Consider the following 22,729-nt stretch of genomic DNA (forward strand, 5'->3'; position numbering starts at 1 on the left):
TCTCCAGAAACAGATTTTAAAGCTTTTGTTTTTAGGTTGTAAGGTGATTTCCTTCATGTGCTTATATGCATTAAATAAATAAAGCAGCAGCCGCTCTGGTTCTTCCCACAGTCAGATGATTGACAGGCAGATGTTAGCTTCTTGTTAACGGATTAAAATGTTTCCCGTCTGGTTCTTGTTTACCTCATGGTTTTTACATCAGCTCGAGGGAGGCGATGCCAAAAGAGCTCCCACCTGGACTCAGGAGCGTCCCAGTCAAACCCTTCCAACACACCCCCCCACTCTGTGTGTGTCCCTGGTGTCTCTGCTGAGGAGCAGGACGGCAGCAGGACATGAATGTCTCATCAGGAGACGCAGGTAAACCCACGTGAAGGAGCGCCTTAGAAATCCAACGCTATCGTGCAGGAACACTCGGCGGTTTGCTGGCCGCGGCCGCAGTCTATCAGGCGTCTTGGACGTGGATCAGGTGCTTGACAAAAAACAAATCCGTCAGAGGAGGCGGGGGGGGGGTTTATGGCCCTCACCAGAGTGCGTGCCATCTGTGAGTTAAAGCTCCCATTTGCCACTTCACACACAAGAAATATCGTTATGAAATGCCCGAGAGCTCTGCCAAATTACCTTTTTTTCCTTTCCACCCTCCCCTCCTCCCTCCTGCGAGCGGCAGACTCCTCCCGCTTTATGGCAGGAAGTGGAGGTGCGTCTGACATCTGCTAGAAACCCGAAGCCCACCACCAAGCCTTCGCTCTTCTTCTTCTTCTTCTTCTTCTGCGAGAGACGCGAGAGCCTGCAGACACACGAGAGAGAGAGACGCAAAGCCGAGACAAGACGTGAACTCCCCAGTCACATTACACAAAAAAAGCAGATGACATTAATATCACAAAGGGTTTGGCAGCTCCTAAGTACATGGAAGGAGACAGTGGGGGGGGGGGGGGGTGTGGGGGGTGCGTAACCCATCACTCAGGTTTTGCGTCTCTCTGCTTCTCAGTGTCAGACACGTCGGGTTCAGACTCGCGCTCCGGGCCCTGTGTGAGTTTCCTCCTGTTCACGGAGAAGTGGCTGATCTGGAGTTTAGTTTTCCTTTTTCCCGATGTGCTTGATTTGTGGTTTGATTTGTTTTGTTGACATTGTCTCTCCCCCCCTCCCTCCCTCCTCTCCTCCCCTTCCACCTCTCCCTTAAAACCTCCCGTAATCCTTTGCTCCATCTGTTTTCTGTTATTGGAGATGTGCAGATACAAAAACTTGATCCCCGGCTCTCGTTGTTTTGTGTGAATATTTAAATCCCGAGTCCTCGATCGCCCGGCTGCTTCCCGGTGAAGGCTCCTCACCTGGTGCTAACCCTCCTCGGACGGAAAATACAAAAATGATTAAAGTCATTAATCGACGCCACCGTCCCGACGTCAGTGGAATGTTTTCTCTCGCTCACGATCCCAGAGGAAGCTCCGGATGCAAATCTGTGTGATTGATGGACGGGCGACTGTTTGGACAGCTAATCATATTATCCAGACACATTATCACTGTGTCAAATGAGCTCCCGGGACACATGGGCCTATTACCGAGGTGTCAGCTCCACTTAAGGTCTCGGGATAATTAAAAAAGTGACGAGTTTCAATGACGCCGCGCTCCGCACTGTAACACACTGTAACACAACAGAGACGCTCACTTCAAATCAAACTCCTGCCGTGAGACTTTCGAGCCAGAAGTAGTTCACGGCCGATTATTTGCAAGCTGCGCTGCGAGATGTAAAATGGGTCAGATCTCCGCCTGACCCGGTCCAGGCTTAATTCTGCAAGACGTTTGTTTCCTACACACACACACACACACACACACACAGATAAACAAACACACAATAGGTTTGTGCAGCTGCTGTTTGAGTTTCTTTATTCAGTGTGACTGTGCTGATCAGAGAGAAACTGTGCTCAGAGTTAGAGAAATAAAAACAAGGAGTTCTGACTCTCCGGCTCCCGAACAGGAACTTATCTTTGTGGCAAGAAGATTAATGGAGGTTTAACATGCTTGTGTTAAGTTGTATTTCATTTTCCCATATTATTACTGCACTGATGTGGGATAAAGAATATTCTTCCTGGGGTCATCTGAGTTGAGCTTCCTAATATGGTCTTTATCCCTCAAAGAATTTATTCACGAAACTAAAAAGGATCTTTTACTTTTAATGTGTTTAAGTTAAAACATTTTTAGTAGTTATCTTTACATAGATGCTTCATGTTAAAGTTGATCTACAAAACACTCATTTAAAATTCAGCCTCAGAGACTGTGAATATATTGAAGACACTGAAAAGATGATTTCCACTCACCTGTGTCATATATTCATACGGAGGAACCACTGGAAACTTCCCAGAGAAACATAACCTGACAGATCACAATGAAACGGTGACATTTGAATATTCATGCTGCTGGTGAATTGTGCCAAAGTCAAGTGGACGTTTTCCACTTGAACACACAAACACTAATGAATGGTAGAAATCCATTAAATTATGGATGGATGTTCATGATCCCAGAGGATACTCCAGGGATGATAGTTTCCCTCCAGCACAAACTGTCACCGAAATATATTAAAATATGCAGGGAAACCAAATTTGTCTCTTCCACAGATTGTATATAAAGTGCCGGAAACCTGTATTCTCTCAAATGACCAGTAGAGGCCGACACCAGTGGTCTCGGCCTGTCATTATAATGTGGTTCCTTATGAGAACTTTCTACTTTTACAGTTGTTTTTGTTGTCTTAGTATCACATTTATGTTGTTTCTGTTTAATTTATGTTTGCAGCTACAGGTCAGAGGAGATTTGGATTAACCCAAATATCTAATGTCCTGTGTTGGGAGTTGTGTGTGAATGTTGAAAAACTCTCCTCCTCTCCTTCTTGGTATCATCTCCTTTCGATCACAGATTCTTCTATGAAGCGAGAACAGGCTCAGCAGGAAGTGACACGTTTCACCACGGGCTCGGACGGCGGCGGTCAGACAATTACCGTCATGTGCCAGGGACGATTTCAGTCGGCTTTCAAAAACACATTCAGGAGAGTGAGGCGGGGGGGGGGGAGACAGAAGTCGGACGTCTTTGAAAAGTGAAGTCTTCATCTTTTTTTTGCGGCAGGTTCGTCGAAGTGTGAAAAGAACTGAATTCAATATTCCTTCCAAACAGTTTTGCCCTTGCTTTGAAAAACACCACTCGCCGAAAGAATGCTTTCTCTCTCTCTCTCTCTCTCTCTCTCTCTCTCTCTCTCTCTCTCTCTCTCTCTCTCTCTCTCTCTCTCTCTGTGTCTCTCGTCAGTTATTATGAAAACAATGATTTTTATACACAAGATTTGCCCTCTGAAGCACCTTGCAGTTTAAACTGGATCTGTAACGGCCCAACATCTGACCATGACAAGAGCTGTACTTTAGTAACTTGTGACCTTTGTGACCTTTGTGACCTTTGCTCTTTGACCATGTGCACTGTCACACCTTCCTTGTTTTGTCCAAACCAAAACCATCAGGTGTGAACGGTTCCTCAGATCACGATCCAGACCCACGGACAGAAAATGTAGTCAGACCGAAAGAAGAACGAAAAACGTTTGTCTGGATAGTTCAGACTTTTGGACCAATTGCAGGAAGTTGAGACAACATTAAACAGTAGAAGAAGAAAAAGTAATTTCACAATAATAGTGAGTGGGTTTATTCATTTTCTTCATTGGAACAGAAAGACAACTTTTCCTATGTTTCTATTCACGAACAGTTAGCAATTACAGTTATATTGTATTATAATCAATATTTTACTACTTTAGTCAACCAAGTTATTTTAAATTATCTTTATAAACATTATTGACATTGACTGACGGTGTCCAGGACAGGTAGATAGGTGATGTTGGACGTATGTCATGACAAATTCTACTGAAGATGAAAAATAAATGATGAACCAGGCACAATTTCTATTTAATAAATGCGGTTTGGGTCATGTGGTCTTGTCCCATCTCTGTGGACTCTGTGTTAATGTGTCTGATACTGAACTGAGAGTTGCAGGAACACACATCTGCTGTTTGTTTGTTTGTTTGTTTGTGTGTTTGTTTCCCTCTGGTTGGTTCTGCTCCACCGGACTCCGGTGGTGATCAGGGCCAATTATCCTCAGGACCCTTTGTCCGGGCTCTGCCTGTCCCCGGCCGCCTGTTGGACCAGCTCCCTTATTGTTGAGATTTAATTTATACACATTTGGTCGCAGGAGCTTTTTCTGTGGGTTCACTTCAGGTTAAGTGAAAACGTTTGTCCTCATGAAAACCTCCAGATTTTCAGGCTTTAGCAACAAAATCCTGCAGTTAGAAGCAACTTCTCGTCGGTTTGGTTTTTGTTTGTTTGGACATTTTACTTAATTATCAGTGAAGAGAAAACCAGATAGAAGAGTGAATCCCAAATTGATCTACGTGTGGGTTTGACTCATTCTGTAACCGTGACTCTCCTGAGGTTCCTCTGGCTCCGCCTTCGTCCACGCAGCTACGTCCTGCCGCTCGCCAGCCGCCTCTTGTCCGTTGTCGTCCGGCTTCAGACAGGTGCTGCTCTCTGACATCTAACCCCCCCCACTCCCATTGTCCGGCCCCTGCTAATCCTTCTTTTGTGAGTGATTAGCAGTATCCTGGTGAACAACAGATGAACACGGACAATGCTGCGTCACTAACTACGCCGTCTCATTTCATTACGCTGACACGTTAGCGCTTCATTGACTGCGTGTGTGTGTGTCGGCCTGATATGGAGCGGGCGGGGGGGCGGGGGGGGGGGCGGCAGCGGTCAGTTAAGTGTGTATGATTTTTCCGTCAAAAGGATTTGAGAGAACGGTGCCGCAGGCGAGGCCACTCTGCTGAAATGAAAAGCTTCATCCTCTCCATTCAGAGAACGTTTGGCGTTTGGCGGACATTACAGAACTCCAGTGAGACTGACGGGTCGTCGATATCACATCACTCAGCGTGACACTCCTCAATCCCACCGACGGCACTCAGCTGAAGAGGGCGATAGAGAAGGACAAAGAGAGAGGAGAGCTTAACCGGGTGGAGGGGTGGAGGGGTGGAGGAGTGGAGGAACAGAAGAGACACGTATTGACGGAGGGGAAGGTATTTGTCTTAGTTAAGCCTGGATCATCATTTGCTGCTGCTGCTCGTCACCATGAGCTTGAAGTGTGAGGGTTTCAATATTTTAACTATTGCTGTGCTGACAGAATTCTAACCAGATAAAGATAGGAGTAGTTTTAGCTAGGGTTGCAAAATTCTATTCAAAATATTCAAAGTTGGAAACTTTCCATGGGAATTAACGGGAATATACGGGAATTAACGGGAATAAACTGGAAATGTTGTGGATAATTTATACTAACTGTATTTACCTTGTCATATACAGACATAAATATAAACATTTTGCTTTGTCATAGGCTGATTTGAGCCCTGAGGAAACTTTGGGCACTTGACTATATGCTTCTGCATCGTTGTGTCATTCTTAACATAGGTCTTTGCACAGTATTTGCAAATGTACACAGCCTTTCCTTCTACATTGGATGGGGTGAAATGTCTCCACACATGAGAGAGTGCACGTGGCATTGTTCTGTAGAATAAGATGAGAAAAAAGTTTGTAAAAAACCACTAACGCAATGCCAGAGATATAAATAGTTAGCCAAACAATTGGAATCGTCTGTGAAAATATTTTACAATTGATGGATAAATGAATGGAAATATGCTAGATGAACAGATGAACAATCCTCAATCAGCATGATAATATATTTTCCCCAGTAATATCATGGAAACTTACCTGACTAGTCCTGCACTCTACAGCAGGCCTCAATAGCCCTGCTGTAGAGTGAAGCATGCTGGGAGTTATCTGTGCATGTGATGGAAGAATGCACAGTGGAGGGTTGAAACTCAACGTTCCATACATCTTTAAAATAGAGTTTTGAATGATGTTTTTATTGCTCAGCGTTTCATTTGCGTTTTTTTTTTTTTTTTTTTAATTCTCAAAATTCCCAAGCTAACTAAAAACTTTGTTTTTGCTGATTCATAACCTGTTGATTGCTTCCTAAATAAATACTTGATTGATGAGTTCGGCTCATCTTCTGTTAAAGGATAAACGAACACGCCTGACAGAAGTCAGACGTGTGCAGGTTCACGTGGAACTGCCACAGTGATTCACAGCCTCGTGCTCTGGGTTTAACATACATGTCGGTTTACGTGTCAACGAAGGCGCCTGACACCTGAGCCCACGATGGAGACGCAGCAGTAAATGACAAAGAGACTTTCAAGCAACTCTGTGAATTATTCATGCAGCCTCTATATATATATTCATATATATATATATACATGGAAACATGTAAATTCCAGGAATGAATTAAGCAACGATATTTACGAAAATGCTGTTTATTGTCCCCGTGGAAACTCAATTTGCAGATGTCACCGTGGGAAAAACGATGCATGAAACAAACAATCAGGGAAGAAGAATAATCAAAAAAATATTCAAATGCAATCTGTGTGCACGGCACATATGGGACACGCACACTAGAGGATCTGTCATATTCGGTCGCATCATAAATGAAAGGCACCATCTTGACTCTCGATGTGAAACATGCTTCCTATTCTCTCTCTTCCTCCAGAGGTGTTTACACAAGATCGTCCTCGTCAGGTTGTTTATCTTCATAACTTAAGTCGAGGAACAAACACGATGGAACTGTGATGACACTCAGCGGGGGGGGCACATGTCTGCCAAGGCCCGACGACCCCCCCTCAGTCACCAAGTTGCTCACACTGAGAGATATCAGTTCCTCTAAACGCGGGTGATTTGTGTCATTAATCTGATTTATTTATTGAGAAATTCACAAAGATGTTGAAAAGATCTCACAATGTTACAGAAAGTGATAAAACATTTCTGGATCTGTTTCCTGGAACGTGTCCCATTGTTCTGTTTGTGCAAATCTGTTTTTGTGTAATCCTGCTGACTAGCAACCAAATAAAAAACCAAACCAATGAACAGTTATAAATTTGGTTAAGATGAATCGAATCTCACTCGCTTATAGATATTTGAAACAAATGAAAATGAAGCAGTAGGCGACAGAACATGTGATAATTGGCTTTATCATATTTCTTTTTTTTTTACATTATGTTTATTAGGTTTTTACAGATAATTCATTACAAACAGACAAGTACTAGAGTAAGTAAGAAATTAGTCAAAATGAAAGGAAAAGAGAAAGAAGGAAAAAAGAGTCAATTGAAATAAAATAAAATAAAGGCATGAAAACAGAACAAACAAAAAAAAAAAAACAGACAAAACTAACAAACAAACAGCTCAAGACAATGGAATGTATTGATGCATCGCTAGTATACAAAGTACATCAAAAAAAAAAAAAGGAGGTGAGTGACCTATTGTCAATCAATCAATCAATCAAGTTTTATTTGTATAGCCCACATTCACAAATAACAATTCGTCTCATAGGGCTTTAACATTGTGTGACATCCTCTGTCCTTAACCCTCAACAAGAGTAAGGAAAAACTACTAAAAACCCTTTTCACAGGTAAAAATATGTAGAAACCTCAGAGAGACACATGTGAGGGATCCCTCTCTCAGGATGGACAGAAGTGCAATAGATGTCAGGTGTAAGAAAACATCATCCGGATTTTTAGCAGCTATTGTGAGTCTCATAGCTGCTCTAAATCTCGGCTTTATCATATTTTGAGCAATACGTTTTTTTGTTATAATATAAAGTCAGTGAGTTTTCTTAGTATTTATGTTGAATCTGAATCCAGACAAAGCAATCAGAACATCACGAGCTGGAATAACTAATTTAAAGGTACATTTGGTGTCTTGTTTTATAAATATTCATCTTTATTGTCTGCAGAGTTGCTTTTTAAACTCTAACATTGGGTTTTAGTAGAAACTGTATCAGAGCCTCTGAATGATGAACCAGTATCTGATTCAGAACGAATACAGGACACCAGTTCTCCCAGTACTCACCACAATCATTGAACATTGATGTTAGACTTTAGGTTTGCAGGAGTGCTCCATTGAAACCAGTTCAAATTCAACCTGTTAAATCTTTAATGCGAACGGATCCATTCAAACGTGACAAAAACACCTCTTTATTTTATTCGTGTAATTTAAAGATAAGTATGTTTTAGCTCCTCAGGGTTTTCTCCCCCCTGGAGAACATAACAGTTTTGGTCACTTATGTGATAAATAGAAAATTACCGAGGGTGCACATTTGCATTTAGATAAGCGCTCAGGGACGTGGATCTGTGGGAACACGAGTGAAGCTCATGTGTCTTCTCATGACAGCGGAGAGATTTGTGGGATCTTCAGGGCTGACTGCAGCGTAATTCACTTATGGGAAATTGATTGATTGGGAGTGTGGCTGGTGAATCATCAAGTGCAGTTTGATTGAATTGTGAGTAACGGACGTGTGGACCACATTGATAACCAAAGCCCCCCCCCCGGCGACTCGCTGCTTTTAGAGGGTCAGCTGTCCTCTCGCCCTGAGGCCACACCACACTGACTCCGGTTGGAAATTCAATTCATAAGCACTCACGTTGATAAAATATATATAAAAGAAACGGTCAATTTAACAAAAGTCAAACAAACTATGCGAAAGGTTAAAGCACTTTTCAGCCGTCAAACTTTCCAGAGCCAATTATCTCCTTTTGCAGAAGACGGACAAGTTATTAATATCTTGTAATGAAGTCAGAACTAATATAAGAATAAAATATCAGCTCAGAGGGAACACGGTGATTATGTACTTACATGATTCTTGCTCTTCTCTTACTTATTGTAAGTTGCTTTGGATTAAAGTGTCAGCTAAACTATATGTGATGTAATAAATGCTCCTTGATTTTAACGTTCACGGAGGCGATATGTGAATTTAGGGATTATCTCACTTGATTTTGGTCAAAGGTCAAAGGTCACTGTGGCCTCATGACGCATCTTTATGTTTTTCTTGAACATATCTTAAGATCAGCTCGAGTGGAATCAATTAATGTTCTTGATGAAAAACATCTGGTATTTTTAAGAGGCTGATTTCTAAGAATGTGGGAGATTTGCTGCAGCTTGATTGAATTTAAGGATTCTATTATCGGAGGAATCCATTCTTCTCGGTACTGGATGGGGAACCGTTGTATATGTGAGGTTTTCCTGCAGCTGTTTTCTCACTCTGCCTTGTCAAGTCACACTTTACTGCTTGGACAGAATTCCCTGAAATGTTTTTTTCCTGATGCTGACTGAAGGAGGATTTACCAGCGGTCCTGAGAGGAGGAAGCAGAGCAGCAGGAGGAGAAGAGCCCAGAAGTTAGCAGGAGGTGATTCTGTGTGATGCAGTTGCCCCCAAGTCACCTCTTAGCTTGAGGTTGCCAGATGGACCCCACTAATGTGTTTTCTTGCACAGAGGCACAAATTGGATGAGTGAAGACTCCATAGGGGGGGGGTTCACAGCTTCCTCCTGATGCCTCGTGTGTTTGTTCGGAGGAAACACAGGAAGCACCTCTGACCCGGTGGCAGCTTTGTTTTCCTGTAACCTCGACTCCCAGTGCTGACCCACCGGCTCAGTGCTGCTTGTAGTAATCCTCTCCTCTCTGGCAGGAGGAGTAAATACATGAAACCTCTCCTTCTAATGTTCAAATCCCACTTTTCCTACTGTCGGATGTTACTACATCTCATCTGAGAGAGTGAACAGTGAACAGTGAGTGTTGTTAATGTAACTGTGGCTCTGCCCATTTCCCTGCAGCCGACACAGAAATGTCTCACCTGTCGCCCTCTTGTCTCATCGAAGACGTTCACTTGTCAACGTTTCCTGTGGTCGGTTTGTCTGCTGATGGTGAAAGAAAGAATTCTGCACTGTTAAATCTCAGAGAGAGAGAGAGAGAGAGAGAGAGAGGGAAACGCTGTCGCATTCAATCAATCAATCAATCAATCATCAAATCAAATCAAATCAAGCATTGATTTACTTCATCAGAAATGGCGAAAAAAGTGAAATAGAATTTGGAGGGGAGAAACATAGATTTATATATAAAGACTAGATGTCTCGTCCGCGTTGCCGGCCAACGGAGCCGGACGTCACCACATGGCGGCCATCTTGCTAGGGGGCATCACGCTCACCCATAACATTGTGTTGGTAGTGGTAAATAACCATAACTTGCTCAATTTTCAACGGATTTTTAAACTATCTGGTTTGTTATAAACGTCAGAGATGTAGATATGACACTGCATAAATTATTACTTTTTTTAGAAAATAACATAATTATTCATAAGTATGCAGTGTCATAACTACATCTCTGACGTTTCTGACGTCGAACGAGACATCTAGTCTTTATATATATCTATGGGGAGAAAGAAAAGTCAAACAACAGCACGTCAGACTCCTGGAAGAGCTCCACTCACTAATATACACGGAGACACGGCCAATCAGAACAGAGGAGACGATGACACTTGTGCCCTGTGTGAAGCAGTGTGTGCATCATCAGTGAGGGAACAGGCTGGTTCAAGGGGAAGCTCATCACAAAGATCCTCAGGTGGAGTCACACGGGAGCTGACAGACAGCGAGCGTCCGAGTGCAAACACATCACCGCTGCTCATTCACACTCCACAAACAAAAAGGCCCTTTCTATTTCAGCCTTATCTCATTTGGCTGCGTCTCTGGTTTGAGAAGCAGCTCTGATCTGAAGATCTGAGCGCCGCCGTCGCGGAACGTAATTATTCAGCTCATTGTAACGTGCACCAGTGGATTCATCACTTTGCAGGTGCTCGGTCTGACTGTTGTTTTCTGTCGTTGTTCACTTTATTGTTTTTTTGTTATTAGCAGTTTCTCTGTTGTCGTACGCCCACGCTTGGCTTTGAAAAACAACAATCTAGTGTTGCATTGAGTTGCTGCTTGTTTCTCGGCTCGCAGCACGATGCTGGTGCAGTGACAGCTGGGATCGGGGGGGTTTAGTCCGGGGGTCAAAACTCCCAGAGACTAAATATCATCACCAGTATCTGCAGGATTTACGTTAATGCAAATTCAGGAAGTCCCGTGTCCTCGATGTAAGCGTGAGGCGTTCAGGGCGACGGATTTAATGTGGGAGCCAAGAGGTTCAAGTGGTTAACAGCTTTAAAAGCACGCCAAGCGCAGTTTATTTGTCATTATTCCATTTTTATTCTCTTAATCTAACTTTCCTGTTATAGTGGCACAGACGTTTGTAGAGGAACGAAAACATCAAACATCGCAAAACGTATTTTAACAACATTGTGGGTTCAGGGGTTTGGACGAATCATCCGATATCAATATTCCTCTTCTGGCCATACTGTGTGTATGTGTGGAGTTGCTCTGTTATTATTTTTTCCCAAAACACATGGTTTAATCCTTCGAGACAAACGTGTTTTTTTTTTATCTATAAATGCAAAGATGAGGTTTTTGAATATTTTAAGATTTGCAGCATCAACATACAGATTGAAATCCTCTGAAGCTTTCTTCTTCTCTGTCGTTTGCTGCCATATTCATATCTTCCATGTCTTGATACTTGTTGCACCTCGTACCTTCCACCTGTTCCTGATATCATTTGTCATTATTGATATTTGAGCTACAGTTACACTGAAACATGATCAGTGACGTGTGGTCGACCGCCGGCAAATCAGCTAAATTAACGTCCAAGCAGCTTTCTTGTGACATATATTTCCCATCTCCTTGTCTATTGATGCTACACTTCACACTTAAGATGTTGTGCTACATTAAAACCATATTTTGTCTCTACACAACTATTTTTGAAATGTTGCTATTCAGGCTGGAAGAGAATGAATTGATCTCCATCAATTTCCTGGTTAAATTTATTTTTTTCCATCTCTTGTTGACATCTGCTTTGTTGTTAACATGAAACATGAAAATGTCGTATCATATAAAAGTTGTCTTAAGGTCTGTGCACACTATGCAATGACTCCTCGATCACTGAGCTGAGTTTAAAACCATCACATGCCGCTTTAACCTTGAAGTCACAGTCAAGGTCACCTCGAAGTATATTTTCTGAGAACTTTATTTGTTCTTGTTTCAGAAAGAACGAGATTGCAACAACATCTTTAAAGCCTCCCTCGTCCAGACAGGCATCATTTATGAATGAGATCTTACATAACACAACAAAGATAACCGAACAGAAAAAAGCCTCTCTGATCAATATGTGTGTTTTGCTTTTTTTTGGATATTTGTAGGGCCAAAAAAATCGAATGTACGGAGCATATATACAGTATTTATATATAAATGAACACGCACACATGACTCTCTTTCTCTTTCTGTTGTCTCGTCCTCTCGTCCTGTTTCTCTTCTCTTCTCTTACCCGAGTTGAGCCGTGATTGAGGCAATCTTTTCATTTTCGTCTGTGTTGGTGAAAAGAGTAAACACAGGGTCAACTGATATTTATATGCAAATGGTAGCGGCCTCGGCCAGGATGAACTCGCAAGGAAAATATAAAAAAGGAGGGTGTTGCTTCATTTTAACATGAATTTCAACAACTTTACTCAGACTGAATTGAAATAAAAAGTATTTTTAGTTTCCCCCAAAACTTGGACTGTGTGATGTTTGCAAACTAGCCGAGTTTGTATACAATATTCACTCCAGCCACCAACACACACAAATAAAATATCAAAAATATATAAATATGCATCTTCTTTGACTTGCCATCCTTCAATATCTTTGCAGCACCACAGTAGGAATGATTCCAAGAGTTCATTTTGCTTTTATTATCTGCTCCTTGGAGGCAAGTCAAGATGCAGCCTGGTTCCTTTTAACAAGAAGCAGCTCTGCAGACGGGCAATATTGAATAAATGCATCAATCAATCAATCAATCGCTGGACATTAAAGTTAGAGAAGAAGGGACAGACGCTGCTCTGGGTCGACAGGTTCATGGTCATGTGACTCTCAGGATGTGGCTTCATCAACAAGAAACAAACTCTCCTCTTCATATCCACCTCATCAGAACGAGGTAGATTTCCTTGGAGTTACGGTGGATTTATATATTAAGCAGAACCACTCTGGTTCCAGGGAGATCATCAGGACTTCATTACCCAGATGTCACTCTGCTGAGGCAGCACCGAGCATCAGTAGTCCCTCCAGCACTCTCCACCGCTGTGCCCTTCATTCTGTGGTCGTGAGAGTTAATGTGATGTCTTTGACTTTTTTTTTGGAGGTGTTAGCCATGTATCAGTGGAAGCAGAGGTCGTTTATTACAAGTCTGACAGAAGAGAGTCGGGTGGCGTGGAGCCCGGCGAGCGCACATCACACCGCTACCAGCCCGGCACGTCCTTGGTCCATCGCCTCGGAGCGGGAAGGGATGGAAGGATGGAGGGAGGGAAGACTTGATGAGATCCAGAGGGAGGAGGCGAAGTGAAGGAGAGTGATCTGAATAGAAAGGAAGGGAGGTGAAGAGAGAGGAAAAAACAGCGAGTGCATGACTGATGAGGGCTGGAATGAAGAGGGATGGCAGATCCAGAGGAAAACTGCTGTACAGGAAGAAGGGATGAGAGAGAAGATGTAATGGCAGGGATGAGTTATGATAACACTGAGCACATTCAATAAATAAACACATCAGTATCACAGGATTGTCTCAGGCAGGGTGTCAACACCCCGGACTGGATCTGCAAACTCCACACATCCTCAGGTTCTGCATTTAAACAGAAGACAAGGACGTATTATACTTCTGACTGCAGATCACAATGGAGCCGAGCTGCTGAGCGTCTCCCTGGGAGTGGAGGTGCCACCCCCCCCACCCCCCCCCCACCCCGACAACACACAGGGAAGCGTGTGGAAACTCCCTCTGGGAAGTCATTAGCATGTTCAGTGTTTGAGTGTTGACACCGCTGGCGGAGCTTCAGATCTCTCGTTTGCCTTTTTTCACGTCGCCCGGGGGAAAACATTCCAGTCCTTCTCCAGCTCCTTCTTCACATTCTCTCATACTGAGAGTTTCAATGGGCTTTTTGTGTGCTTAGGAAAAGTCCTCCAGAACCGATGAGCTCACGGTGCGATCTCTGCGTCTCGCCGCCTCAGACGCCGGTCGCTCGCGCTCTTCCCCCCGGTAACCGCGGCGATGCCGTTGTCGTGTTGCTGCTTCACATTTGAGACGTCAGACCCGAGGCTGAGCGTTAGAGAGCGGCTGCACTTTGACAACTTTCTGGCACTTTAATCATAAAACACTTCCTCAGTGAGGAGGTGGGTGGTTGACGATGTGAAAAGACGTATCAGACGTTTGTTTATAGATCATCTTTTATATAATCACCATCTATTTTTTGGGGGGGTTATTTTAGGGAATACAAAAATAAATTAAGTTTAGTCTCAGTCATCCTATAATAAGATTCTAACACAGGAGCAGGGAGTCGCACAAAGTCAAACCTGACACTGACATGGCTGCATTGTGTGTATCCAGTGTTTTGTGCGTCAGTTGTGTTTCGGCTTTGCAAGATGCAATACCAACATGGACACTAGGGGCAGAGTCGGGGCAGATTGTTGCCTTTGATTTTGGGTCAAACAAACCGACCATGATTGTTTTTTTCTGCTTTTTCAGGAATAACGATAAACTTCACCTCTTCCAGTGTCGCCACCTTTTTTACTTTTTACATAACGTAAATCTGAAAGTTCTATCGGTCTGGGCTCTGTGGTGCGCCCTCTAGTGGAATACTCATGCAAAGTAGACGTGTAGTCAGTGTCTGAACATTTACGCCCACAACACATCTGGTTGTCTACACAAATCAATCTCTAAAGAAGCAAGTACATCTTTGGCTTCAGGGAATAATCACAATTAGTGACATGTGTTGTATCCACAGAGAACACAACAACCCACACCGCTGGTTTTGTTTGAGTGTTTATTCGTAGGGATGTAGAAACCTTACAGCTTTCTCCCTTTGTTTTAAATCCTGAGTTTCTTCCTGGTAACCAGAACTACTGCACAGGAGAAAGTGTATTAAAGGGCAGGATCAGAAGAAAACCAAGAATCCAGTACACAATACGTGTCACTTGTACTTTTACCTGTTAAAGGTCATTGATAGTTTAATGGATTCCTTCTCTAAAGCAAACACCTGGGTCCCGATCTGATTTGAAGGTTATTCACTCTTTAAAAAACAGGAGTCATCTGCTGTCCGTTCCTACTGGAGTTCACTTGAGGTTTGGTTAATTTGATCGTGACCCATTTTCTTGCGGTGACCCATGTCGTCACCTGAGGATTTTTCCGGATGCTCGGCTGCGTTTCGGTCATTTCCGGACTTGCTGCTGCTGCAGTCGATTCAAACAAGAACTCGTAGCATTTCCACCGATGTGCAAAGACAAAGTGTTTCTGCGACTTTAAAACAGTTTCAACCTGAGCATATTCAGCCCTTCTCCCTTTTTGACCACCAAACCTTACTATCTAGTACAACTGTTTTTTTTCTGTTTGTTTGAAATCATCTCTTCATTTTATTTGTTTTCATGTATTCATATAGAAAACAGGCAAAACAAGAGTTCATGGAGACATGTTCTTATACGGAAAGAGGAGGATAAATCTATATGTGGGTTTGAGATGAATTGGGTTTAGGAGAAGCACCACGTGTTGAAATCTCTCTGAAACATAGTTCATGATTCATTTGCACTCAAAGTGGGTCACAGCAGTTTCTGACTGGTGATGTAACCCTGTTTGGAATAATGGTTTCTTTAAAGCGCCGCAGGATCGGACTGTAACATGTGGTGGCAACTGTAAGCTACGTTATATTGTGATTTTTTGTTTGTGTGCAGCATGAATCTGTACAGCAGTGTCCGGATTGAATCCCAGAAACAGAAGCTCAGCATGTTGGAGGCGTGTGTCTGTGCAGAGGGAAACGGATGCTTGAGGATTTACATGTTATATTTAATGCATTTCAGAGGAGTTCTACTTCCTGTGGCTTTGCAGCACTGAGATAGATGATGATTGGACAATGATTTTAAAGTCGAAAATACAAACAATCATAAAAATCAGAGCCAGACTGATATATTACCTGATATATAGGTTTACTTTCTTCATTCAAACTCAATATATTATACGTATCATCCAATATATCTGTGTCTGAAGTTTCTTACATCCTCATATCTTTTATAAATATACAAATAGCTGATAAATTAGGAAATGTCTTAATCTGTGATATCAGCATCTCTCTAACCCTTTAATAACTATGGCCAACGCTGTCATACCGGTTTCATCTTTTCTTTTTTACTACAAAAACGTGTTTGCCAAAATGTCCTTGAGCCTCCGCCCGGGCCGCGAGGGGGCGGGGGGGGAGGGGGGGTGCGGACGCTTGCCGACAACACCTCCGGTGACCTGAGGAGAGGCAGCTTTGACAGGCGGCCGACGTGGCTGTCACTTGTCCTGACTGATGACAGACACACCGAGCCGCTTCCTGCCAGCGAACATCTGGGGAAGCAAAGAGGCCGACACTCATCCTGACAGCGGGGGGGGGGGTTGAGAGGGAGGTAGGACGCACAAGGAGGGAGAGAGAGAGAGAGGGAATGAGAGAGAGAGAGACAGACCTTTGTCCCCTCAGCGGTCAGACTTTTAAACCAGCTGTAGCCCTGGAGTTTGTCACATACACATTTTAATATATTTTAGTATTTTAACAAAGGACTAATTGATTCTTTGTGCTCTTTTTGTGTGTGTGTATTGTTGTGATGTGTATGGGTTTTGTGTGACAACTGTTTACAAACCAACTGGCACCTGTGGGACAGTAAAGACGACCTTAACCTGAACTTAACCTTTATTCTACTTTGTTAGTTTTTCATTATTCGTAGAACACACTCTTCCTCTCACTGAATCTCCTCTTAACACCAGGTGACAACAGGCCGCTGTGAAATGCAGTAAATCCTCAAACACCAACAACTTCTTCCTCCAACACAACCAGCTCCTCCCAGTCAGGACATGTCTGTGTCTCCTCCCTTCACAGGTGTGTCAGTGTAAGAACCAGTGAACAACCAACTGTGAACTGTGGGAGATGAGTCAATGCAGGGAGTGAACGAGAGAGGGAGGAGCAGATTTCTGTATCTGTACAGAGGAGGTGAACCTGTTCTTCAGTCTCTGGCAGCAGCTGAAATGGAGCAGCAAGAAATTCAACTGGACAGAGAAAGATTCTGCTGTTCGATCTGTCTGGATCCACTGAAGGATCCGGTGACTACTGTCTGTGGACACAGCTACTGTAAGAGCTGTATTAACACCCACTGGGACAAAGAGGAGGAGAGAGGAAGCTACAGCTGCCCTCAGTGTGGAGAGACCTTCACACCGAGGCCTGCCCTGGAGACAAACACCATGTTAGCTGATTCACTGGAGGAGCTGAAGAAGACTGGACTCCAAGCTGCTCCTGCTGATCACTGCTATGCTGGACCTGAAGATGTGGCCTGTGATGTCTGCACTGGGAGAAAACTGAAAGCTCTCAAGTCCTGTTTGAATTGTTTGGCCTCTTATTGTGAGAAACACCTCCAGCGTCATCTTCAGTCAGCTGCATTGAAGAAGCACAAGCTGGTGGAGCCCTCGGAGAAGCTCCAGGACATCTGTTCTCGTCACGACAAGGTGATGAAGATGTTCTGTCGCACTGATCAGCAGTGTATCTGTTCTCTCTGCTCTGTGGAGGAACATAAAGACCACGACACAGTGTCAGCTGCAGCAGAGAGGACTGAGAGACAGAGAGAGCTCGGGCTGAGGAGACAAACAATCCAGCAGAGAGTCCAGGACACAGAGAAAGACGTGAAGCTGCTTCAACAGGAGGAGGAGGCCATCAATGGCTCTGCTGATAAAGCAGTGGAGGACAGTGAGGAGATCTTCACTGAGATGATCCGTCTGCTGGAGGAAAGAAGCTCTGATGTGAAGCAGCAGATCAGATCCCAGCAGGAAACTGAAGTGAGTCGAGTCAGAGAGCTTCAGGAGAGACTGGAGCAGGAGATCACTGAGCTGAAGAGGAAAGACCATGAACTGAAGCAGCTCTCAGACACAGAGGACCACAACGAGTTTCTACACAACTACCCCTCACTGTCACCACTCAGTGGATCTACACACTCATCCAGCTTCAGGATCCGTCCTCTGAGGAACTTTGAGGACGTGACAGCAGCTGTGTCACAGGTCAGAGGTCGACTACTAGACATTCTGAGTGAGACAGAGACAGAGATTTTAGAGATTGTGTCTCAAGTGGATGTTTTACTGCCACAACCAGAGCCCAAGACCAGAGCTGACTTCTTAAGATATTCACAGGAAATCACACTGGATCCAAACACAGCACACAGAGTTCTGTTATTATCTGAGGGAAACAGAAAAGTAACAGGAATGAGTAAAGAACAGTCTTATTCTGATCACCCAGACAGATTCACTGATAGGTCTCAGGTCCTGAGTAGAGAGAGTCTGACTGGACGTTGTTACTGGGAGGTGAAGGTGGGGGGGAGAGGAGTTTTTGTAGCAGTCACATACAAGAATATCAGCAGAGCAGGAGACTCACATGAATGTTTATTTGGACACAATGATAAATCTTGGTCATTATCTTGTGATAGAAACAGTTATAACTTTTATTACAACCGCATCCCAACTCCATTGTCAGGTCCTTGGTCCTCCAGAGTAGGAGTGTACCTGGATCACAGTGCAGGTGTTCTGTCCTTCTACAGCGTCTCTGACACCATGACTCTCCTCCACAGAGTCAAGACCACATTCACTCAGCCGCTCTATGCTGGAGTTAGGGTTCATCGGTTTGGATCCACAGCTGAGTTCTGTAAACTCAAATAGACTCGAGTCATTGAAAGCAGTGATTTAGATTGCATGTGTAAATCTTTAACTTCTTTTGTCTCCATGTTTGTTGATCAAAGTTCGTCGTGGTGACGTTTCTGCTCCGCACAGAGATCAGCTGTCAATCATTCACTGACCTTCCTTTATCGCACATATTTAGTTCTCACTTTGTAAAGACAGAAATCTATAATTACACTGACATGAATGTGTCTGAAAGAACTAATGTTGCTGTTGTTTACTGAATCAATGTAGAAATCAGGTTGTGTGATGTTTTAGAACCTGTGTTGATCTTTGTCATTACCTAGCATGTTGATTACATGTTACACTGAAGCCATGTTCATGTTAATACCAAGTTCATTTGTATACAGTAGGCTAACTTTTTTACAGCAGTGAGATGTATGTACAGTTGCAATCAGAAATATTCAACACCCCCAAAGATTAAGGATTTATCAATAAAGTTTTTTCAAACATCAAGATTCTGCTTCGGATGATTTCTTTATGAGTTGAGTGATACAGAAAATCAACACAGATTATGCATGATGTAGTATTTGTGTGTAACAGTCTATTTTGTTAAGATAGCCATGTCACAATTATTTAACCCCGATATAATATTGTTGTTTTTAAAACTGTCTGACAGTTTTTATGGCCTAAAGTGGAGTTGAAACATAATTCAGCCTTTGGCAACTCTATACTGATCCTTCACTGGCTTCAGCTGTGATGCGTTTATATGCTTGCTCCAGCGAAACAACTATTTCACCAGCTTCACTGATTACATAACCATAACCGACTCACCAAACTGTACCGGAGTCATTATTAATGTCGGTGATTACAGCGGCTCCTCCTGCTGTGACACATTGACCCTCGTGCTGCAGCAGGGTTCATGGGGGGGGGGGGCGGGGCTCAGGTTCACAGGTGCAGCTGAAGACACAAGCTTTTACTGCAGGTTTGAATTATTAAGTTTGAGAGATAAAAACAAACGTAAAGGTTTATAAAAACTGGTTTGTTGCTTCAGTGCAAATCACGACCTGCTCAGAAACCTATCACACCTTGTAGTGTCCATTTTCTCCACCTGTCTGCATCCAAATATTTAATATTGTGTTTGTTTGTGAGACACAAACTTTGTGTTGCCGCGGCGTTCAGGTTCCCTGTGTGTGAAACAAAGAAATTTCACATAATGAATTAGTTTTTAAAACCTCGTTTCAGCAGCAGCAGCAGTGTTGATGTTACCTATTACCTCACACGAGGCTCAGAGCAAAGCTGCATTAGACGCCTAATTAGATGTTAAATTAACCTGGTTTTAATTGGAATTTGGATTTTGTTATGAAATATGCTTCATTAAAGCACAATATAACGTGATAAGTGGGTCCTGCTTTGATACAGAGAGGCTGGTGTTAAGATATCTGCTGTTTTCTCTTTGCGCCTCTAAATTTAGTGTTAAATTAAATGACCAAACAGTGAAGCAGAGAGCAGGGAGAATTTTATCAGGAAAAACTTCACAAACACAAAGAAGGAACTTCTTTACCATTACCACCATTATTATCTTTTTTATATAATGATAGACAAATTTAGACTTATTAAAATTAAGTTTTGGAGAGAAACAATATTTTACTTATTTAGGAAATTAAGGAAAATGTGCACTGAAAATGTGTATTTGTTTCAAACGTTTGAATTAAGTCCGATAAGTTTTTCAAATTAAATTTAACTCGTATAAGCAGTTTGCGTGTCTTTATATAAAAATGGATGAAATGCCAGCTACGATGGGACATGGACCAAACTAGAAACTGAAAGCACCCATCAGCACCCACTGATGTTCTGTATAGAATTGTCTCTTGTGAGTGTGGGCTGGAGTTCATATTGATTCCAAAATTTGAATTGAGCTGATTCTCATTTTGAAAATTCACCCACATGTCAATTGTCCTTTTATTCTCGCTTTAGTACATTCAGTTTTTTCATTAATCAATCAATATCCTGGTCTGACACTAGAACGCTGTGGTCACCAGATTCATGATTCATCTGCTCTCCTGGCCTTTTTCTCTTTTTGTTTTGTATCTGCATTAATAATTACTCGTTGTATGAGGTGATATTTTCCTGTGAACGTTTTCATTGAGGATATTAATCACAGAGCGAGAAGGCAGCGTGTAGACGGAGGTTAATCGGATGCAGTGACAGACTGAGTTTCCAGACATGATCAATAACGTCCCAGTGAAAAAAGCTGCTGGCGAGATTGTTGGTTCATGTGGAATCTGCTGGCCTTTACAGTTAGAGAAATATATATTATATATATATATATGATAGATAGATAGATAGATGGATTCTTTATTAATCCCGAGGGAAATTTAGATCATCCAGTAGCTTATACACTTAAACACTTAAACACCTCACTGACACACATACATAAATCACATACGGAGAACATATTTACAGATACAGGAATGGAATGCAATGATGTGATTGTGTCAGTGTCCAGTAGGGAAGTGTTCTTGTGCTGCTGGAGTGGAAAGTACAATAACTTATATATATATATATATATATAAAACAACGAAAATATATACTATATAAATATATCATAATATGTAGTGGTAAAGTCCGTGCATGGGGCTAGTATAGCCAGTAAAGGGATGGACAGTGGGTGGGTATATAATAATGAAATGAGATGAGAAGAGTAGAGAAGGGGAGCCTGAGTGTCCCGAGCCGCAGCTTCTGAGTCCATTTACCAGACTCATCTAAGGACTTTTATACAGAGTCTTGAAAATGTCACAGAATATGACTTAAAGAACGTGGGCGTGTGATTGTGAATGAAATGTGAAGGCAGAGAACGAGTCAGTGAGAGAGAAACCCGATGTGGATTCCTGTCGGCCGCTCGGTGCTGTGACAGATGAAGCTTCTCAGTTCTGTCCGTCACTGTCAAGCTGCAGACTCACAATGTGGTGAAACACACAGAGTCAGTGGGAAGCTCAACGGTTGTGTTGCTGTTTCTCTGGGATGGTGTGAGTCTGGATGGTGATACAATGCAGTTGATTGTGTTGTTGTGGAGAAAAGTTGTTCTTTTTTGTTATTAGTAATGTAGACGTTGTGTTTGCTGATGATCCCAAGTTCACTGTGGGTCTGTGCAGGGCTGCAACCACATGTGGTGACTTCGTTGTTACATCAGTAAAAAATCTAATTCATACGAAAATATGCTGAGTGATGCAACATGTAATACCAAGGTTCGCTTTGGGGAGGAGGAGTGGGGGGGCACAGAAGGTGATGCTTTCCTGCTTCGGGAAAGTTTAAAAAAATTAAAATCCTCTGCTTTGAAAGTTTTCCAATCTCCTTTGAATTATCGAGCTTCAGTTGCATCAGTTGGCTTCATGAAGAGAACTTGTTTTTTTTCTGTACTCCTCGCAGAAAACTGAATTAGTAATTTGTTGATTAACACAAAGTTGCATCTTTTTATGTTTTCCTGCGTCACAATGTGTTGTGTTTGTCGGCTGAAGACACCCGCACAACTAAACTCTCTTTAATATCAAGAAAACTAAAGGACTCTTCTTTAAATCTCTAAATCCTCGGCTTGGTCTTTTTAAACTCAAACCAGCGTAGTTCAGCTCAGAGACACCTTTTGAATCTTTATGCTGATATATCTAGGATTGTATTTTATAGATGATTTTATTTCAAGTTTAAAAGGAGAGTGTCTTGGAGTTTTCTTGGATTTTATCCCATAAAAAATATGTCATGACAGTGAAGTTTTATCAAACCATCACAAACTGGTTACTAAACATAAGCATTCTTAACAGATTCAGCCAATCAGACCGTGATCGTGTGATTCAGCAGGATTTAATAAATCAGTGTCTGCAGTGTGTTTGTGTGACGACTCAGACAGACCTTTAAAATTCATATAGTCAATATGCACATCAATATTTTTAACTCACAAGTTGAATGTTCCCTTTGTACCCGTCGCTGTGCGTTCACTCAACTCTTTACACTGATATGAAATCACACCAGCTGTGAAACTCCACATAAATAAACACATCTATGGAA

General features: G+C 42.6%; 1 protein-coding gene across 1 annotated transcript; it reads left to right on the plus strand.

Moving 5' to 3' along the window:
• The first annotated feature begins 17,041 nt into the window (after nucleotides 1–17,041).
• On the plus strand, nucleotides 17,042–18,712 carry LOC133019895 (tripartite motif-containing protein 16-like). Its single transcript, XM_061086483.1, has one exon. The coding sequence runs from the start codon at nucleotides 17,042–17,044 to the stop codon at nucleotides 18,710–18,712; it is 1,671 nt and encodes a 556-aa protein (XP_060942466.1).
• Nucleotides 18,713–22,729: the final 4,017 nt, after the last annotated feature.

This window comes from Limanda limanda, chromosome 14 (assembly GCF_963576545.1).
Source record: "Limanda limanda chromosome 14, fLimLim1.1, whole genome shotgun sequence".
Lineage (NCBI taxonomy): Eukaryota > Metazoa > Chordata > Actinopteri > Pleuronectiformes > Pleuronectidae > Limanda > Limanda limanda.

What these genes read in the sequence shown, in the direction of transcription:
- LOC133019895 (XM_061086483.1), top strand. Translation starts at nt 17,042, where the DNA reads ATGGAGCAGCAAGAAATTCAACTGGACAGAGAAAGATTCTGCTGTTCG.